Genomic DNA, 20841 nt, shown 5'->3' with positions numbered 1-20841 from the left:
AGGTATAGGAGTGCTTCTTAAAGTGAAGGAGATGAGAAAGGTAAAAAGTCCATCCCGCTGCCTCACAGCAAGGTTGTACCTGCCTTAGTGAGTGCAGCACTGCTCTTTCTCAAAACATTTGTCAGTAAACCATTTTATTTTTTTTTTTTTTGAAGCTGTGACCTAACTGCCTGTGAGCACAGCAGGGATTGCTTCACACACCTGGCCCAGTGTATTCCTGTTTGTACTTCTAGTGAGGTGGTCGTCGTCTGTGCAGCAACGTGGAGCTATTCATTTATGTTCAGCTGCTTACCCACAGTTACCTGCAGATCTTCAGCCTGGACTGCTATTCCTCATCTTCCCTTTGTGCATTTGGTTCTCTTCTCTGCCCTGTAGCCTTTTGCGTTTGCCTTTATCAAGCTCCACCTAGATATTTTCAGGCCTTTTTTCACATTGCTGACCTGTTTGAATTTTCCTGCAGTCCTGTCCAACGTGCTACTATCAGCTGTCTGCTCTGTCTGACCAACCAGGCTGGCAATAAACAAGTTGGCCCAGGAAGGACCTCAGTGGATTCCCATTTGGTGTCTTCCGTTCTCCTGATGCTGAACCCCAGAGGCTGCCCTCTGAGCAGCTGCCCAGCCAGCTCCATCTGTGTCATCAGCAGCTCCGTAGACCGTTCTTCCCTCGGCTGCCAAAGGAGAATGTTGTGTGAGACAGGACCAAAGCTGTTATTCAGATGAAGATGTAATGCATTCACTGCTTCTCTCCTGCACAAGGATGTGCTATATCTGTTCAGTTTTGTTTCTCTCTGCATTTTTGGCAAATCCGTGACCCCTGCTTGTAGGCTGAGGTCATTGGCTGTTCCAGTGTAGCCTGAGAACTGAAGAGTGAAAGATGGGGAAAAAAATTTACATGGTATTGTAGCCATGTGTCCCTGCCAGGATAAAACAGAAGATCCTGCCTTTGGTCTTCCAGTTCTTTGAAGATAGGGAAAAGTCAGAGATCAGCAATCCTGGGAAGTCAGGAGCAGGACTTCCTCATCTTTTATGCAACAAAAACACGCCACCTGTGTTTTACAGCTCCTGCTGAAGTAATCACCTACCGATGTAGGCAATCAGCCTGAGATCTGTGAAGTTTTGTGGGACCCTCACAGGGCTGTAATTCAGTCAGTCACCCTGTAGGAAGCAGTGTTTGTGATCTGCTTCAGCACTTCTGAACGAATAGATGAGGATTGTATTTCTCGCCCATTGGTGCAATAGTTGTTCTGTGTGCAGCATGGCCAGCCTTCCTCTTCACAAAGCATTTCAGCCTCACCAGAGCCAAGTGGCGTTTGCATCATACATACCTGGGGCAGCACAGAGGCTAACAACTGTCACTTTAATCCTTATTTCTGCTCTGGTAAAAAGAATGCGTTAGGGTGTAGTGGTGAAAGATACGGCAGTGAATTAAGACTGTAGAAGAACAGCAAGAACAACCTCCTCCTGAAAGCACAAATCCCATGTTTCAGGAAATGCTACAGTTGTGGCATCAACAGGCAGCCTGAGCTCAGCAGCCTGCATGCATGTTTGCTGGAGGACTGCGCGTGGCTGAACTGCATGGAGGGCGCTTTGTGCTTTATGCAGCAGGTGGCTGAAAGAAAGGGATCTGTTTTCAGTGGGATGAAGTGCTGGGGGCGGGATAGAAAGTGAAATTAAGTGCTGATTGCTTCACGCATTAGTGTTTGCAGGACTTAGGCATCGAGCTGACTTAGGAGTTTGTTAATGGTTTGGAAAGTGCAGACCTTTGTGATCATGATGAATCAGCAGGCTAACTGTGTTAATTAGCTCTTTCGGTAAGCATAACTTCAAAGGGGACAACTTGGGTCTTTTATATTGTTATTTTTTTAATACATTTTTAGGCATACGAAAAGAATATGCCAACATACCACAGCAAAACTGGTAGCATTTCTCACGCCGTCATTCCATGATTTCTGTGCTTTTATTAACTCCGCAAATGTACAGAAATGCAATAGCCCGTGACTTCTGTACCTACTTACAGTTTTTCCCCTCCAGTTGGCTGCTCTTCATTCAGACTCCCTCCCTAAATTAATCCATTTTTCTGCTGGGTGGAAGGATATGGGAAGAGACTGATATCTGTGCATTTTAAAGGAAGTTAAATAGAATTGAATCAAACTTGATGGAAATCCTCATTTTCTTGCAAGGATTTTTGTTTGGTTTTATGTGGTTTTTTTGTTTGTTTTTTTGTTTGTTTTTTTGGGGAAAGTAAGATGCACAGAGGACAAGCTGCTTTTTCAGATTTCTAAAGGGTAGGATCTTATGCTTTACCTGTTCTCTAGAGCTGCAAGGAAGACTGGACTGCAACACGCTGCATCAATTCTGCCCTTGCAAAATAGCCATCTGCACAGAGCTTCAGAAACACAGCAGGTAGGAGGCGAGACATGGTGCTGTGTGATGCACTCATTCATGTACCCCACATCACGTTAAATGGCCACCGTGACAGTGGGGTAGGTGCATTCAATGCGGAGACTTCAGTGGATGTAGAGCCTGCAAAGCAGATCCTTGGTTTAAGGAAAAGCTAAAGTGGGTTGCGAAAAATAAATGTACAGCATTTTCTAAACTGAATGTTGTACATTGAAGATGTGTTTGTCCTTGTGCAAACTTTATTTCTGAGAGGTTCTCAAAGCTGTTGTAACTCGTGTAGGCACTGGCTGTGGAAGCTGGCAGTTCCCAGTGCTGCTGAACCGGGCATCAGGCTGCTTGGCTGATGTTAGTGTCTGATGGATCAGTACTGGTCAATCTGTGTATATTTGATAAGCTTGGCCTTCTGTTCCCTCATCATTTATTGCCCTTCCACTTGGAGCCCTTTCTCTGATGTGTTATGGGATAAAGAGCTGCTGGGTGATGGGGGATTCAGGCAGGAACGTGCTCCAACCCCATGCAGGTTACTGTGTTGCAGGGACAGTGTTTCCAGAACAGTGTAACCAAAGTAAGCAAGTGCTCCTGGAGGTTCAGGCAGTAGATTGGAAGAATAATCTGGATTTAATTTTCTTGAGAAGGTTTTTTCTTCCAAATATATCACAGCATTAAAGTTGCATAGTGTCAACTGATGTGAGGGGTTCAGTCTAACCTCTAATTGTCCTTATCTACTAATCCTCAGGAGTGTAGATAAAATCTTCTGTAAAGCACATCCTTGCCAGTAAATTCAATTAAAATATATCAGCAAGAGATGTGAGCTGAAGAAGTATGAAATGGAAAGCTAAGTCTATCTTGATGCTCACAAGTTTCATTTCCTTGCCGTAAGAGCTTGTCATGTTGCAGGGGGCTAGAAATGGATGTCTGAGTGTTGAGCTGCTCCTGAATGCTGCTGTCCTTTGCTGAAGGTGATGAGAGAGGCTGGGGGCTGTCACTGGGGCAGATGGAGAGCACCAGCACATGGACAAGCTTTTTAAGGAAGCCATCTCATGACATTATATCTGTCCAAATATCCTCTTCTTCGGGTAAAATTTGGCTTTGGAGATGGATTCAGAATCTTTCTGAAGGAGGTGAAATGTCAGCCAGTTTTGTCTGGAAGGAGTTCAGATCTCTTCAATCCTTCCTGCTCGCTCAGCTACTCGTGATGCCTTCAGGTTTTCAGACGTGTAGACCCTAGCAGGGCGCTGTCATTGCTCCTTTACTGCCAGCTGGGTAACTGCGTGGGTGCCGAAGGGCCCTGTAACAAGATGCTGATCTTATTAAGGTGTGTTTCTGAGGTAACTTGGTGCTTGTACTGATGGTACAATATTGTATTCCGTCTGTTTTAATATATTTAATGTCTGAATTCTTCCTGTGCAGCAGGCACTGGAGTAGCACATGACTGTATCAGTGGGGGAGCACTAAAATGGTTCTTACAAAATCTGGAACTCCAAACCAAGTAGCAGAATGTATCTGCTCTGGGTATTATGGTGTTTACTGTACTGCCTCGTGGGGCATATAACTTGAACTACCACCTGATAGGTGAAATTCAGGCTGAGGCTTGAAAAGATCTTGATTTTAATGCAGTCTGGCTGCTGCCCTGCTGGGTAAGTTGCCATGAGGCCAGTCCCATCAGAAGATTTGGGTAGCGAAGATGAATTTCTAATGTAACTTCACCTGCTAAAAGGGTCCAGGGAGTTACTTGTCTGAAGCCAGAAAGGAGCTAATGAACTTTCTTTTCATCCTATTCTGGAAGCACAATGCTTACATAATGGCCATTAGTTTGATTGTTTTATTTGGCATCAGTTAAGTTCTCTTCTCAGAACACTGCTTACGTGCCTATTCATTTCCATTATATCAACACTTCTGTGGTAACAGGAAAAATAAAAACAGTATCTGTTCAAGGCCAACTATGAAGAATACTTTTCAGACATAAGTTCTTAAATTCTGTTGCTGTCAAGTTTTTACTCTTACCCTGAGCTTCAAGATGCTGATTAAGGCTTTTTTCATGGACCTGAAGCATAATGGCATCTGGCTGAAGTGTGGCAGCTATGCAGATGGGCGTACAGCACAAACGGAGCTAGTGTTTTGTTGCAGGTTATCATACAAATGATTGAAAATGTTTATGATTGTTACATTTTTTTAGCAGGGTGTGATAACACTCTCAGACTGCGTGTAGCCAAACATATATCTGTTCTTCCAGACCCCTCCTGCATTTCAGCCTGGTTTTGCTGAAAACTTAATATCCCCACAACTCCTTAACGATTTAAATAATTTATATATACCAGTTAGCTGTCTGGAAGATGCCAAAAGCCATTCATTTCATCAACCCTGAAACAGTACCTTCTTCACAATTAAATCAAAGCACTCTGCAGTATTAAAGCTATTATGAACTTTGTAAGATAGTTAATAGCATAGCAAACGGATTAGGCATATGTCACTCTGCATTTATGGACTGCAGCATCACTTGGAGACACGGAGCACATGGAGGCTTCGTCCCTCTTGAGTTCCCTGCGACCCCTCCATTCGGGTGCATCTGTGGTCAGAGCGCCCCTGAGCACAGGGCATCCTGCACCACAAGACCTGGGTGTCATCCTGCTGCCTGGCAGCCAGCAGCGACAGGAATTGCCGTGTCGCTGCTAAGTATGAGGAGATGCTGTCTGGTATGAAAAGCTGCTTTGTGTTTCACTGGTGTTGGTTGAACTCCTCTGCCTGGTACTTGTTTCAGGATTGCACTAGTGGGAAGCGAACCTGTCCCCTTCAGCTCTGTGCGTACCCCATAAATTCCCATTTTCTGTTGAGAGGGGTGCCAGAGAGCATCAGCTGGGGTAATGCTGATCACAACCGAGCTGCATCCAATGCTGTAGTGAAGTTTGGACTAAGATGATATCCAGCTGGTTCTCATTCCATGGCTTCCTCAACCACGAAACCCGCCTGCGCATTGAGGTACAAAATAACAGGATCAGTTTCATAGAATAATCAGGGCACCGTGGGCAGAGTGAGCGTGTGGGTAAGGGGTAGGAGAACAAACCAAACACAGCACTGTCTGCAGGTACTGCTCACCTGGGAGGGTTTTCATCTTGAGGATTTCTTCTCTTGAAGGAAGGTGTGCTTTGTGCCACCCTCAATGCATTTCTCTTTCCTTGTTGTACGAGAGCACAGTCCTTCCATCAAAGAAGAGAGCAGCTTGGCTTGGCCTCCTGAGGGAGAGCAGAAGCGAGCACCACGTAATAAGCAGTGTGACCAGGCTAAGTGCTGCTGCAGGTTCTGCCCACCTTCGCTTCAGGCGTTGGTGAGATCCCGGTGCACAGCACAAAGCTAAGTGGAGCTCAGTGCTGCTATTAGGAGCTGTGAAAGTTGAAAGAACGTGGAAGTAGTTGACTGGAGCATAAATATATTTTTTGAATGCTATCTAATGAAAGTTTGTATTAAGCCGTTTAATGAAAAATTTTGGAGGAAGCATTTGGCTCAGTTCACTCGAGGCCATGGGATACAGAGGAGGCTGGATGAGAGGTGCTCTCATGACATTTCCAGCTACGTGGTTTGGTTGCTTTTTTTCTAAGCATTTCTAACAAAATCTCAAGTCCTTGTTTTGTGTTTCATCCCTTTAGATCACGGGGAAAGAGATCTAACCAAGATGTGATGTTTATCCCTTTCTTAAAGACTTGTTTTGTGTCTGGCTTTGGCAAAAAAAAGTGAATTAATTCCTGCTGGTACTATGGGACAGGTCTGTGCAATTTGTCTGTTGCAGTGGTCACATCTGGGCTGTGTGGTTAACTAAATGCAAATATCTAATTATAATAACGAGGGAGGAAATGAAATGCAGCCTTTCTTGGTGAACAACAGGATCCAAGCTGGTCGCAGTGATTAATGAATGGCACTGCAACAATAACCTAAATACAGTTCTGCTTGCCACACAAAAACTAGGTGCCCTGTAGTATCATGCACTAAGATCCATCGCAAGTAGGTGTTTTTCAAGCCCACCCGTACATTGATTATCACACTGCAAGCTTTATCAGTGGGGATGTTGCTGGAATTCATACCCAGGGCCTGTATTTTATTTTTTATCTGCCGTGAACCTGAGCAGTGTCCCACAGGGAAAGGAGAAAGAAGCAGAAAGATTATTTCAGGAACAAAAATGTGAAAACAGAGATCCTGTCTAGCGAATGATGGTTATTAATTTATTACTCGGCTGCTCAGGGTTATGTCAGCGTGAAGTTTGGCAGCTTCTCTTGCAGTCTCAGGTGATGCTGTAGACAAACTCAGTATCACAGAGCTCTGGCTAGCTGCTGGGTAGCCAAACAAGAGACCAGCAGTTTGCTGACCATGAGTCACATCCTGCATTAGTAGTGGGGTTTGGCTTCTATAATGTCAGAGGGCTGCTGTGACCTGAACGTTATACAGCAAAAGGTCAAGGTGAACACGCTTGTGCCTTTCTCAACTGCTCCTTGAGGTTGGCTGTGGGGCAGAAGCTGTTGGCAGAGCCTGGCGGGGTGACTGAAGGTGTGAGCTTGTGGAGCGCCTACCACGGACTGGTTTCCAGTCAAGATCAGTTCAGCTGGTCAGATGAATCCTTCTTCCTTGATGAAGGGCAAAACTTTCTTTTAGAATGTAGCTGAATCCAAGTGCTGTAAATCTCTCTCCAGTCCTGCACAATTATCTAGCTGTTGAACCAAGAACTTCCAGTGCGTGTGTAAGGTGGGACTTGCACCAAAGCTGTTCACCACATGCTGAAGTTCAGATGACCAAAGCACCAACACAAGCTAAATACAGCCGGACATCTGAGATGACAGAAGATTCAGTAAGAGCCTGTAATGCTGTGTGAAGTGAAACGGCCCTGCTGAAAGCTGTCTGCTGGGTGAGGGCAGCACCCTGTTGTTGGGGTGGGTACCAAAGTGGTAGCCCAGCCTTCCAGAAAATTAATTTCTCAATGTGTGTTTTATCTTCTTTCTTTTTTTTTCTGGTTCTGTCAACACATTGCAAGCAGAAATAATTCAATTACCAGACATTACTGGAATTGTTTTCCTGAGTGGAGCTCGGTGAGCTGGGCTCCTTGGATCTCCAAGGAGCAAGTAGCTGGGAGGCTGGTTGTGCTCAAAGAGCTGACCTCTCGCCTGGGTGGTGAGCAGCAGGCGCTTTTAAAGGAGGAGGGAAAAATCTGCCACTCACAAAGAAATCCTCATCAAACTTGCTGCTGGTTAAAGGTGCAATATTAGCATATGTGGGAAGAAAAGGTTCCATATACAACCTAAAGGGAAAGATGAGAAGACAATTTGCCTTTTGTTTTCATACAGTAAATTAACAGAAAGAACAGATAATGTTTTGTGAATTACAGAAAAATTTCTTCCTCCTTTTGCCTCTGCTTTCTTCTTGGTATTTTAAAGTGATGATATGAGGCTCTTCAAACCCGTTTCATTACAGTTAATTCTCTCTCTCCTCAGGCAGATGCAGCTTTATCTAGCAAATTTTTATTATACCCATGAGCCTTTTGCTTGCTTGCTAATAAATAATAGTGGTAGACTTTTTTTAGTGAAATAAATATGGTCTTTCATTGCAGCAGAAAGGAAAATAATTCTTTTTTTCTCCATGCATCTCTAAATTATAGAAATTAAATAATGTGAAAACTGCATTCATTTTAAAGACGCGTGGCTAGGTTACAGAAAGAAGGTTAAAGTTCCTTGACTCGTGCTGGTAATGATAACAGCTCATCGGTACACAAAAGGTGCTTGAAATTTCATTTGTTTGGAATCTTGTCAATGGATGTTTTATTTTATTTTTTTAATTGTGTACAGTCGGTGCAGAGCAGCCAGTTGTGCCTTCTGCTCAGGGTCTTGTTCCTGAAGTGGGTGTCTGTGAGCAGTGCCTGAGAACAGGTGAGCGGTCCCGAGGCACCGCCGGCAGCCACGGCAGCAGATTTGCCTTCAGCAACAGCAGCAGTGAAGGAGGGAAAGAGGCAGCACAGTGGGAGAACAAGGGTATGACCTGAGGCTGAGAAATTGAACTTTTTAAGGACCTACCTGGGTTTAGAGGCTGCATCCTTGCACTGGCCCCTAGGGAAGCCTTTGAAATTACTTTGCTCTTCTGGGATTAGCTGTTCTTTTTCACTTATTTGCCCAATTATTGTGGACTCTCTGTTACTAGTAAGCCTCAATATGAAAGTCGTGGTCCGGCTTCTTGTGTTGCTGACAGGAACCATCACTCTAAGTGCGAACCCCCCTGCGGCTGCCTGCTCATCTCCTTGCTTTCAAAAACTTGCAAGCACCCCAGGAGAGCTCTTCTGAACTAACACGCCATGTTTTGAAATCTGGAATCATTTCACTTGGCTTGAATAAATTTATGGCTGTACGGGGAGACGTTTCTTTTGGCTGAAGAACATCCTTGAGAATTTCAGGGTAAGGATGCTTTTCTTCAAGAAACTGAGTTGGAGAGGCTCATAATTGGAAGGGGATAGCTATTTAAATAGTCAATATAAATGGAACATAATTAACATTACCTTAATCCCTCTCCCATGGTTCTTAAATCCACACATGGGAAGCTCAAATTGAGGATGCATGTCCAAATGTATCTTAATTAAGTCCTAATTAATTTAACTGCTTAAACAGTTAATCCTTTCCCTCATAAAAGGAGATATCACACTATGGTAAGAGCACAAACTTCTATTTGTCCACTTTCTGTCTGCCACGCTTCCCGACAGAGATGCAGCAAGGGTCTGGGATCCCATGGGGAGCGAGCAATGGGGGCAGTGGCTGGACACACAGCGCCCATCTCTGCCCCGTTCGTGCTCCGGCTGCTGCAGCTCTGCACCGTGGTGGCATTTTGGGTGTCTGTTAGGCACTAGTGACCACAGGGACAGGTGAGGGTGCCCAGCCTGTGACTGATGAGGCCAGGAGGGGTAGTGGTGCCCTGTGCCCTGCCCCGGGGTGTGAGGGTGTGCAGTGGCTGGAGCGGGGCTGGCAGCACGCGCTGGCTCCAGCTGCAGCCGCCCTCTGTGTGAGCTCAGCTCCAGCTCTCCGATTTTCTGTTGTTCTGGGAATACGCCTAAGCTTTATTGCACTTCTTGTAGATGATTAAAAGGGGAATTGAAATTACAAGAGGAAATGTGAAGCATTCAGAAAGGGAGATTTTCCTCCTTTAGTCTTCGCTCCCTCCAACTAAATTATTTCAAGCTAATAAATGTTTCTTTTTACCCCAAACAAAAAAGCAGTGAGCACCTGCACAGACAGGTCAGAGCCTGATCAGCTGCCATCAGCACTCCCATCCTTTGTCCTGTGGCACACAGATGGCAGAGCCCAGAGCAAATGGGAAAGAGCCAAAGGGCTGATGTGCACGAGCAGCTCTGTATTTGGGATGTTCCTAGACTAACATTGGGATGAGCTTATCCATGATGGCACGTCCATCAAAATCTGTTTCTTTTGCATCTTGCTCTTCCAGAGTTCTGCTCATACGGAATAGATTAGAGCTGCTCATCGTTTACATTTCAGACAAAATATCCCAATTTAATCCCGCTGGTGTGTGTTAGGTTTTTGTAATTCCTTGTTGTTGTTTTCAGTGGTTCTTAGCAGTGCTTTCCTACCTCTCACTCATTTGTGGACTAACCTGTGACTCCATTAAAACAGAATGGAAGAAACCAAATTACGAAATTAATATATTAAAATGTTTTCATGGCTTCTTTAAAATCAAGTCACCGGTAAGGGCTGGTAAATGTACATGTGAGCACTATTGGATCTAAATGACTGGTTTCCAAATCTGGCCCATATTGCTAGCTATTTCCCAGTACTCGCAGGCCCTATAGCTCCCAGTCCTGGTTGCACATCTGTGTTGCTAAACGAAAGTAATCAGAGTCAGCATGAAAATTTAATAAGCTGCGTTCTGGCGTTGGTCATGTTCTCAACTGCGTATTTGTTTTCTAGCCTCACAAGTCCTCAGGCGGTGTCAACCAGAATAGCTGCGGTGTTTACAAGCCCTGATGTTTGTTAGCCTCAGATTGCTCTGTTGGTGGTGTTCTGAACACAGACCAGAGCTCTGAAGCTGCCAGTGTTTTTAGGGGTTTTCATCAAAGGCAGGAGCCAACCTGGGAAGCCATAAACCTCATGGCCTTCCCCTTCCAGTCTGGAAATGGCTGTTTCAGAAGCAGAAAGCACTGCAGACAAATTAGTGGAATTTAAAGTTTGCAACTTTAGCACAGCAAAGTCAAATAATTACGTGGTTTGACTTCATGGCAACTCATCGAGTTTAGAGTTGGTTGTGTGCTGCATCCTGGGCAGGGGGCGTGCCAAGAAATTGCGCCTAACCATCCTGAGCCTTGGTGCAGTCCCTGTTGCCCTTCGAGGAGACGCAGAATAAACACAGAAAGGAGCGAGCACTGGGCTTTTGTGTATGCCATAAACCTTTTGCCACAGGAGTGGGACAAACTTTCAAGGTTCCCAGCACGGCTAGCTGGGCTGAATTTTGGAAATGATCAGGCTATTGCCAGTCTCCTGAAACTTTCCAACCTTGTCTGCAGGGGTTTTGCATCCGCCTCCTTGAGTTGCTGCCAGGCTGGAGCTGCTGTGGGTTGGCTTCTGTGCCTGGTTGGGTCCAGGGAGCGGATGGCAGCACGATACCGGCAGTGACTGGAGCTCTGAGGGTCGCTATTGACTGCAGCAGGGCATTACCCTGCTTGTTCTGCCATTGCGTTGCTGAGCCTGGCTTGGGTTTTCTCTTCCATTGTATGGGCTTGTTTGTTGCTTGAGACCAGTGTTCTGGTCTCTTGGCTTCCCCTCTCCCCCCAGCTGTTTATGCTGTGCCTTGTTGTGATATCCAACTTCTCAACGGGGCATAGAAGCCTTTGTAAAACATCTTTCCTTCTTCACACCACGTACACATTTCCATTTTTTTTGTCCCATGAAAGGCACAAGGAGAGATGCTGGTGTGGCTAAGGACACACCAGGAAGGGTTTTCTCACTGTTGAGCCCCTCAGTGGGTACTGCAGGGTTTTGGCAAGCTGCTGCAGCCTGGTTGAGCAAAGGGAGGGAGATTTGAAGTGCTGACTTGAAAGGCTTAGCTGGAAGCCGTTTGCTTCCCTGAGTGCCTCTGCGTCACCTCTTAATGAAAAGAAATCCCTCTTAGCAATGCTTAGAAAATCTCCCCCTGCAATCCTGGGAGAGATGGTTTTTGTGATCTTTTACTAATTCTCCAAACACTTCAGACTGGCAAAAAAATGCTCCAGTGGGATGGGTTCTGGCCCCCACATCAAATTTCAAGCCCCCGCTGTACAGGGGCTGTGGGGCAGGCAGGTAAGGAGCTCAGCACAGCAGGCTGGCAGTGCCCGCCGTTCCCTGGAGCACAGTGGGACAGGACATGCCCTGCATCGCTGCCTTTCCCTGGGGAGGCTCAAACTGATGGAAGCGAGGAGCGGCCTCCCCTGGGCACGCAGGAGGCAGTGCCTCTCCCAGCAGGTAGGAGCACAGGGGGCTGCAAGGGGCCAAGAGCAGCACGGACGTCGGGGGGGCTTGGTGGCCAGTCCTGGGAGTGTCACTGCGAGCCAGGTAAAAAGGGACAAATTCCTTCTCGGGAAATAGTCTGGGGTCTTGACACAAACTGCTGCTGCCACACTGTGCTTGTGCAAAAGGTCTCTTATGGGAGCGGTGTGCTCCTGTAAGTTTATCCTGGCCTGTTTGAAAAACCTGGGTATGTAGAGGAGCAATATTTTCTGAGCAGTTTCTTGTGTGCAAATAGAGCTTAATTGGTACTTATCTTCTGCTTAATTGCACTTCAAAATGTGAAGCAATCTGCTTACGTTAAACAAAGGTTTTTGCAAGATGGAAAGAAGAATTCGTTTGGGTGATGCTGTCTCATTTGGATGTGATCTGTAGCATGCAGTGTTTCACTCCTCGATTCTGCCTTCTCCTGCTGTGAAGGGGTCCTGTGAAGGTGCAGGCACTTCACTGTGTTTCTCTTCATTCCTCCAGGCTGCCCTCGGTATCGTAGACTACACCACAGTGCAGCGTTAGCCACCAAGGTGTCAAGCCCAAAGGGAACCCCCTGCAGTTCTCTAGGACCACCTTCCAAGGTCCTGAGGAACTAAGTAGTAAACGGATGGGGCTATGTCTGTGTAAAGTCAGATTTCTAAAGAGGCTCTGCACGTTACCACTCGTGGTGCTTCCACGTGTCCTTGTTGTGAGGCTGCCAGCATGCCCTGGAGGTGCAGCTCTCTGAGTGCCTGGGAAGCTCCTGGTCACTTCCCAGCAATGAAGGCTCTTCCTGTGTACTCCTGCTGGTGCTCAGCAGTGGCTTTAATCCTGCCTGGCAACCAGAGAGGAAGAGAAGGGTTTGGGGTCTTGGCTTCAAGCATTGACCTGCTGCACAGAGCTCCAGCCTTCATGTGGGGTCGTGGTCCCCCGAGCGGTCAGTATTTTGCTTCCAAAGCACCTGCCGCTGGTGAAGTCAGTCATGGGAAAAAGGGCTGCGGGTAACAGCTCTCACTGAACTCATACTCTGAGCAGTATCTTTAGTTACATAGCAAATCCTGCTCTTTGCTGCTGCTGTTTCCAAAGAGGGTAAAATGTATGTTAGTAAACGCAACAACACTTTTAGGTTTGTTCAGTAAGTGGGAGCAAAACCATGCATAGGGTTTCACCTTAGGAAAATCAATCTTTATTTTATTTAAAAAAAAAAAAATATGCAGAAACTTCACTTAAAAAACAAATTCACTTTAAGAGATAGGAACTCGAGAAGTATATATTCATCTAGAGAAATGTTCAGCATGAAACCTGTTGTGGAGTTCCTGTGCTGGCTGTGGGCATGGTATTGCAGCTCTCCTCGTTCAGCGTGCACCTCCCCAGTAGGTGAGAAGCTGGGGAGCCGGGCACCCCGACACAGCTGCTGCACTGCCAGGGGAAGGAGATGAGCTGACTGCAAGCACGGCGTGGGGGGAGATTCTGCCTGTATTGCCATGAACTGTCAACGTTTATGAGAAATAAAACTTGATAGGCTTTCCAAAATGAGGTTTCTAAAGCGTAATCAAAACTAACGTCTCGTGGAAAATGAGGTTTTGGTTTTTCTTCTTTCCTTTATTTCGTTTCTGTTTTTTTGTTTTTTTGTTTTGTTTTTTTTTTCTTGTCCCAATCTGGAACATAACATAGGAGATGTCATTTCCAAAACAACAGTCTGAATTCTGAGCAGCATCAGCACCCAGTCTGGGAGCTCAGCGCTGGCTGCCCGCACTCCCCGGGGTGCCCTGGTTGCGCTATCTGTTCGCCTTCAGCTTCCTCACATCTGCGCGGGGCTCCTCTTACAGGCTGTGTGCGGGCAGCACCAAGTGTATGTGGTCAAAAAACTCCCCTCTGAGGGGGAAGCAGCTCAGTTCTTAGGCTGCAGTTAAAAATGGCCTGAATGCGCAATTATAAAATTGTATTTTTCTACAATAACCCAAGGATAACATGTCCTTGGATTAGGCACTGAACTAATTACTATTTGATTGCTTGATTCTCCCACATTATATATTCATTGATTATTGTTCTTCCAAAAGCCTTTTTCTAAGTGAAAGCTGGAGCAAACCAGCACTCGTAGAAATCAGCGCAGTCATAAATCAGGGACTTGAAGTGTCTGATTTGCTTTTCAATGAGGAAAAAAACATTGGCAGCAATAATTCTTTTCAGGGAGAATAAGTCCATTTGTAATGCATTGTCTTGACTCATCAGAGGATTTTGATGAATAACCTATTTCAAAAAAAAGAAATTTTTAAGTTCAGTTACTTCATTTATAATTCAGAACTCTCCTGTGACTATTTCATTTACTAAGTGCCCTCCAAAGAGCTTCTGATACTTCTGAAAACATCATGCTTTGACCTAACACATTCTTTCTACTTTCCTCCTCCCTTGCTGCTGTGGGATCGAAGCCGTGCCATGGGCCAGGCTCACACTCTGGTTCCTGCCCCTCGAAGCCACCGTTAAGCCCAGCACTCGCTGCTGGTGCTGCCTTCTGAGGGGGCTGCAGCCACTTTCCCCTTTGTTTCCCATCTCTGCCCCTTGCGAAAACCTGCAGGAGGCTCCCCTGCTCTTTTTCCAAGCCGTGATTACTGATCTGAACTTGACTCCAGTAAGTGCATAGTGATGTGTTTAAGCTATTAGATTAATGCTGTGAGTAGCAGTGGCAGGATTTTTCTCCTGGGCTAGTTACCCATTGGTAAGAAATGGCTCTTCTGCCAACGTGGTGGCTACGGGGAGCCTGTGCCCTCCCTGGAGGCTGGGGCTGCTGCTGCTCGCTGTGTGCCCAGCTGCTGGGCTGCCCAGCTGAAGGAAAGGTTCACTGCAGCCAGCCAGAAAATTCTTTATCAGGAAATAAGTTTTGCGTGAATGTCCTTACATTTTGTGATCTTCATCTCTATCCACAAGCAATTAAAAAAAATAGATCTATATTACTGATGACCTTCAACAGCTGACCTCCTTCCTCTAAGCAGGTGCCCCATACCTAATGAAAGCCTGACTTTGCAGCACAGAAACAACTCTAATCACTGACTTGAGCCTGCCGAGGACAGAGGTGCGCCTGTTGTAGGCTTCTACTTGCCTCCTCAGTAACAGAGGTAACAACTGCAGGACCATAGTTCTTCCACTGACTCTGCCCTCAGGGAGAAACATTTTTTTCATAAGCAGGGAGGCTGTGGTGGGGCTGCTGGACCAGAGAAACCAACGGAGCTGGCTGAAAACAAGCCTGGAGGTAAGGCCCCATCCCCGTGGTATGTTTGGCAGTGAGGGATTTGCACATATCTCATTTTATATCTATTCCACTGAGTTCCTTTATTCTATTAAAAAGCCAATTACTCTTGTTTAGAGTCTGAAAAGCTGCCTTCTGATTTTGAAAACCTTCTTGATAAGGAAGAGATGTAGGCAGAGGTGCCTCTGGCCATCTCAGTGTCCATTGCACCCAGTTACACTGAATGGTTCTGGTTCCTGAGAGTCAGACAAAAAGGAAAATATCCTCTTTTTCCCTTTTACCAGAATTGCTCAGAAGTTGCTCTTATTTTCACTGCCCAGAGAGTAATCTGTAACATGGGTGTAATTTTAGGGAGGAAAAAAAAAGTCATGAGGCACTTATTGGGAGAGATGGCAAACAATCAAGGCCTTGGTGACTGTGCTTGCATGTTTTAGGAAGAGCTTTTCTAAGTGTTAGTAGCAATGTGGTAGTTTGTTTTATTTGTACTTCTCAGTCAGCTAAGCAGATGTAAGCACATGAACTTGGGGTGCTGATTAAGCATTCTGCTGAGCTTAGTGAAAAGGGCAGTTTTCCAAAAAGTGATTCACTGGTAAATAAAAATAAAAAAATAAAAATACAGACCGAATCAAAATCTTAGTTCTTATTTTAATAATCAGGAAAGGAATTAATCTTCAATTAATTCATTGAATCTTGACTTTCTGAAGTTTTTCATCCAGTGAAGAAAAATGTATTGTTACACAAAGCTGTTTTCTTCTCCCCTCTAAGAGCTTTGTTTCCTATCTCTGCAGAAAGACAACGTTGTTTATACCCAGAAGGTATTATCTACAGGCTAAGGTTTTGATAATCCACAAGATTTCCCGCTACAGAAAAACAGATTGTGCTGAGGGGAGGGAGAGGAGGCATCTATTGTCTTCTTGCTATTTGTTAATCATCTCTGGTCGATCTTCCTATTTTCAAACCCAGCGTTACACTGGAGCTTTTCCACGTACTCCAGCTCTTTTCATGCATTGATTTCACCCACAGTGAATCAGGACACCATCATTATGCGTTCTGTAATGGCTACATTTACATTTCTTTGTTCTCGTCGATGGAAATTAGTTTCCAGCTAGTGTTAAAATGTAAATTTAAAACTATGCTCATTAGACTTGAAGTGGGAATTTTTTTCTTTCCTGTCCTTGGGTTACCCGGCACAGCAGGACTGCCCGAACAGCGCGTGGTTTCCTGCCCAGTGGCTCAACCCCTCCTGCTTCAGCACAGGTCCAGGAGCTCCTTAAGCAACCTGCTCGTTCTTTCTTTATTGCAGACCCATCTTGGTGGTTCAAGAAGGTCAGAATGTCTTCTGATAACAGTGCAGGTGGTACAATGGAGTGTATTAAACCCTGATAATTGCTTTTATATGCTTTTGGTAAAGCTCCTAATGTGTACTGATCTCTTTAGCATGTGTTGTGATCTATGTCTGCGGTTTATGTCCGTGGATTATTGTAGGTGCTTTGAGAGCAGCTTCTCTCAGAAGTATTCTTGAAGCTTCAGTTCAGAAGGGGGAAGTGTGGAGGTGTCAGTAGTTGTTCATCTATCAGCACTGTTCCTGGGCCAGCAGTTGGTCATTCAGCATTCATTTCTGTTACTGGTCGTCTCGTCTGAGTGTCTTCTGTGCTGTCTTTTTTTTTTTTTTTTCTTCACTGCAGGAGCCCCCTGGAGTGTCTGCTGTGCTCTCCTCGTGTTGGTCTTGTCCTCTTGAATGGTTCCTCTGCCAGGCCGAGAGCCGGCGAGGCTGGGTGTGAGGCTCGGCAGTGCTGCCTGACCGGGCCTCCGCTCATTGCAGAGGTGCTGCTGGTGGGAGCCCTTCTGGTGGCTTCCCAGCGCTTCCGCTGGTTTTATCTTTTGCCAGATACTAAATTCCTCCTCTCTTGCACTACTCGAACATCAACTCCCAAAGACACGTAATCCAGCTTTGCCTCCGTTGCAGGCAAGCTGGATTTCCAGTAGTGAAAGCTCGGTGAGAATCGGAGCCCCTCCAGCAGCCTCGTGCTGTTGTAACCTGTGGGTGGTGTAGGCCACGCTCTGCGCGTCCCCTTCAGAACACGGTTATCTTGGTGTAGGGGGAAAACGCTGAGCATGAGGGTTGTTCAAAAAAAAAAAAGAAAATCCCAGTGGAATTTCTCAGCCTTGAGATTCCAGGCACAGGCCCTGAGTTGGTCACAGCTTGCTCGGGGACAGCCTGGGGCTTTGCAGAGGTGTGGTGCTGCAAGATTTAGCAGGACAATGCGGTCTTGGGCTCTCTGTCTGCCCAGAAAAAGCAGTGGCTGGTGCAGCTACGTGACGAGGGGGTAAGTGGAGGGTGCTAGACTGACCGAGGGCAGGAGCTGCCCCTGATGCAGGTAGGGTCAGGGAGCCACAGGCAGCAGTGCCGTGACCAGAGCTCTGTGTGTCATGAAGGTTATGGTTTGTCATATCACACACCAAATTCTTTGGCAAAAAGAAACCGATAAGAAAGTATATGCATATCTTTAAAATATAAATATTTTTGGTACTTTTAACTTAATTTGTTAATGAAACTTTCATCCTAGGGGATGTGAGGATAGTAGGAAGTGACCATGTTACACGTGCAGTGACTGCAGAGAGCACCAGTTACACGGCCGTCCAGACGACCTGAGAGTTCTTCACCCTTACTAACCATTTTTTATTACTTCATATTTCAGCTCTTTGACAACTGTAGAGGAAGCAGAAGGCTGGAGCCCTTCGTATTGCTTGTTAACAGGCTTCAGAAACCGCATGCTGAGTCCTCCTGGCCCCTTACCAGAGCTGCTAGGTTGACTGCTGCATTGCTGCCTTGTTGCATGCGTGGGTGCTTGCATGGGTGCATGACTGCCTGCGTGATTCCCTTCACATGCTGCCCGAATTTCATGGTCATGCAGGGGACAGCGAGCTCTGACTTCCTTTTCCTGCCCCTTGGGGTAAGGGAAAGAGGCAGTTCAGCAAAAAACCCTGTAAAATACACATGGAAAACCCTACAGTCACTGGGAAAGGGGACCCCGCGGCACCTTTGCAGAACCCCTCCGATGTCACCTTAAAGTTAAGAAATGACTAAGTTGTGTGTCGTTGTCACTTTCTTTTTGTTTAATTTTTTTCTTTTTCCTAGACCCTGCCCGATGGTTTTACGTGTATCAGAGAGGTAACATTTAAACCAGTTTGACTATATCGGACATATAATTTTTGTAGCAAAAGTTTTCTTTAGCCAGGAAAACAGATCCTCCCTTCCCTCCAGGCTCAGGTTGTTCTCCCTTTCCACGCTGGCAGCAAACAAAATTCAAGGTGCTTAAAATTCAGCTTTCACCCACCTGCTCAGTCCTTCTGTGTGCCCACTGCATCACTTGATGGGCTAAGTCACGTTCTTACCAGTCCAATTACTCTCCATGTGAAGTTTTGACAAGGTATGAATAGGAATTTTCCAAAAATCAACAGAGTGAAGTGATTTTCTAACCCTCCTAGTGAGGTTTATTTGCAAATTCATCTCTGAGCAGCCGCTTGAAGGAAAGCAATTACCCAAAGGAAGATTTTCTGTAGCATCCCCATGGAAGAACAGCAAAACATGGGGCAAGCTTTCAGTAGATCTCCACCCATTTCCAGAAGTTGTTTCCCTTATATTTCACTTATAAATGTTGCTATCTTTAGGTGGGAATAAGCAAGGAAAGCAAGAAAGGGTGGTGTCCCAGTTAATAAGGTCCAGTGCAGTGGAAGATCGTCCGGCTGTCACTTAACCAAGGGAATGACCGAGGCAGTGTTATTTCCAGTGATAAGTAATGAATGAAGTGTCTGCAGAAACACTGAAGTGTAGCACGTTGCATAGCTTATGTTCAAATCACTCTGCCTGGTGTTAGTTGTGTGCCAGAAAGACATTTTGCTTGTACCTGTGGCCTCAGAGCACCTCCTTGTTCAGAGTTTAACGCTGTTCTAGCTTCTCTGGGTGTATCAGTGGAAGAAATTAAAGGAGTAGACATAAAGGAAATTATTTATACCTGACATTTTGCATAGATCATTGGAAGCCAAGAAGTGCTAAAATTCTGCTTGCTTTTTTTTTTCTTTTTTTTTTCTTTTTGCCTTCCTTAGTCTCAGGACTTTGTTCAATGTTGGTTCTTAATGTAGCTTTTCCTGCAGCTGGTGTTAGCCCAGGTTGATGTAGGCAGCACAGCCCGGCCAGGCCTGCCTCTGTGTGCAACGAGCAGGGCATTGCTGCTTTAGTGGGGAAAATGGAACTGAAAGTCTAAGGAGTTTCAGGAAAAGGGAGCTCCATCAATCCCCTTCTGCTGTTTTATTGGCTGGAGAGTCCCTTTGGCTTGGAAATTAATCTTTACAGCCAAGGCAATAATAATAATAATAATTTATTAATAAAGACTGTTAAAGATTAATTAAATTCATTTAATATTTGATACTTCAGTAGGTATCTGAGTGCCATTTTTATTGATCTATTCATGAGCAGATTTTACCAAACCCTTTTTTTAGGGTTTGCAGATGTGCGGGCACGTGTTTGTTCGTTATCTGAGCTGTTGTTCTGGGATCCTCAGGAGGAACAAGCCCGTGGCTTCCTCTCTGTCTGCCCCACTGGTCTCATGGATTCCTGTTAGTCTGACTGGGTTGCATACAGCCTAATCCTTAGCTTCTGTCTGGGTGGAAATACACCAAAGTGCCAGGAATTCTGCACCCGTCCCAGGTGGCGGAGCCCTGCAGGTACCAGCCGTTTGTTTCCCCCTGGCAGGATCTGTTTCCCGTGAGGTCTGTCTAGGCAGGAATTCTGTCTGGAGATGGATTTTAAAGATATTGTGGATAAACTGCAGTTAATTTTTTCTGCAGGTCCTTGCTACTCACGCATAGCTAATCTTTTTTAATAAAAATAAGAGGCAGTCTAATAATTCTTGCACATAATTTAATACCGTTCTGCTGTATTTGTAAAATTACCAGTTTCATCTAATACTTATCAGTTTTACAATTAACACTGGGCACATTAGCTGTGGTTTACATTCTAGGAGTTTTTTGTTTAACCAAACATGAATTTATTATAAGCAGAATATTTTCAAAGTCCTCCCCCATTCTTGTGCAGCCTGGTGTTGCATGGCTTCACCTCACAGCCTTCAGAAGCTGGGGATGGGGTCATTTACATTTTTATTAAATCATTTCCAGCTTCCCTTTAAACTCTTTTAGGCCCTGGGTTGTCCTTAGCCAGCCCTAGGGATGCAGGGAGGCATCACTGCTGCTCGGGCACCAGGCTCTGGGAGTGCTGCGGTGTCTTTAGGCACTTCACCAAGGCGGCTGGCTCTGGTGCAAGGGCTGCTTGTGGAGAGGCAGCTGCTGGCCAGAGGACAGATGGGCAGGTTCATAAATTTGGGCCCAAGGGTCAGTCAAAGCCACAGCCGAAAAAGCAGCTATGAAAAAAAGCTATGTTATTGTGCACAACTTGAGCGTTGTCTGTGATCAATTTAATTTGTTCCCCTTAGGCAAAAAGGACTGTTGGATCTCGACAACATTGATCAGATGTTTTTGTATGGAAATTGGGAGCTCGTGACTGCTAGATGGTGTCCTATCAGCACAAGGCCTTACAGGGACTCAAATCATGCCCTGCCCCACTGCCCGCCCCTGCTGGTGACGGTGCTGCTTTTTGCCAGGCGGCTCTGGGCAGTGCCTCCCTTTAGTTGTCTTGGTTATGCCTTACAGTGCTGGTGGTGTT

The 20841-nt window shown here is 45.7% G+C and overlaps 1 protein-coding gene across 15 annotated transcripts in view; it reads left to right on the top strand.

Annotated features, from left to right (window-relative positions):
- KCNIP1 (potassium voltage-gated channel interacting protein 1) overlaps positions 1-20841 on the top strand; it is a 364985-nt gene that overhangs the window by 322820 nt on the left and 21324 nt on the right. Inside the window, exon 2 of one of the 15 annotated variants that reach the window (XM_068698195.1) lies at positions 18262-18294. The exons of the other annotated variants lie outside the window; for them this stretch is intronic. Coding sequence (XP_068554296.1) covers positions 18262-18294 — 33 coding nt within the window. The remainder of the gene's footprint in view (positions 1-18261; positions 18295-20841) is intronic. 15 annotated transcript variants of the gene reach the window in all.

Source organism: Anas acuta, chromosome 14, assembly GCF_963932015.1.
Source record: "Anas acuta chromosome 14, bAnaAcu1.1, whole genome shotgun sequence".
NCBI lineage: Eukaryota > Metazoa > Chordata > Aves > Anseriformes > Anatidae > Anas > Anas acuta.
The sequence above is the reverse complement of the archived record's forward strand: the minus strand, read 5'-3'. Positions and strand labels throughout refer to the sequence as shown.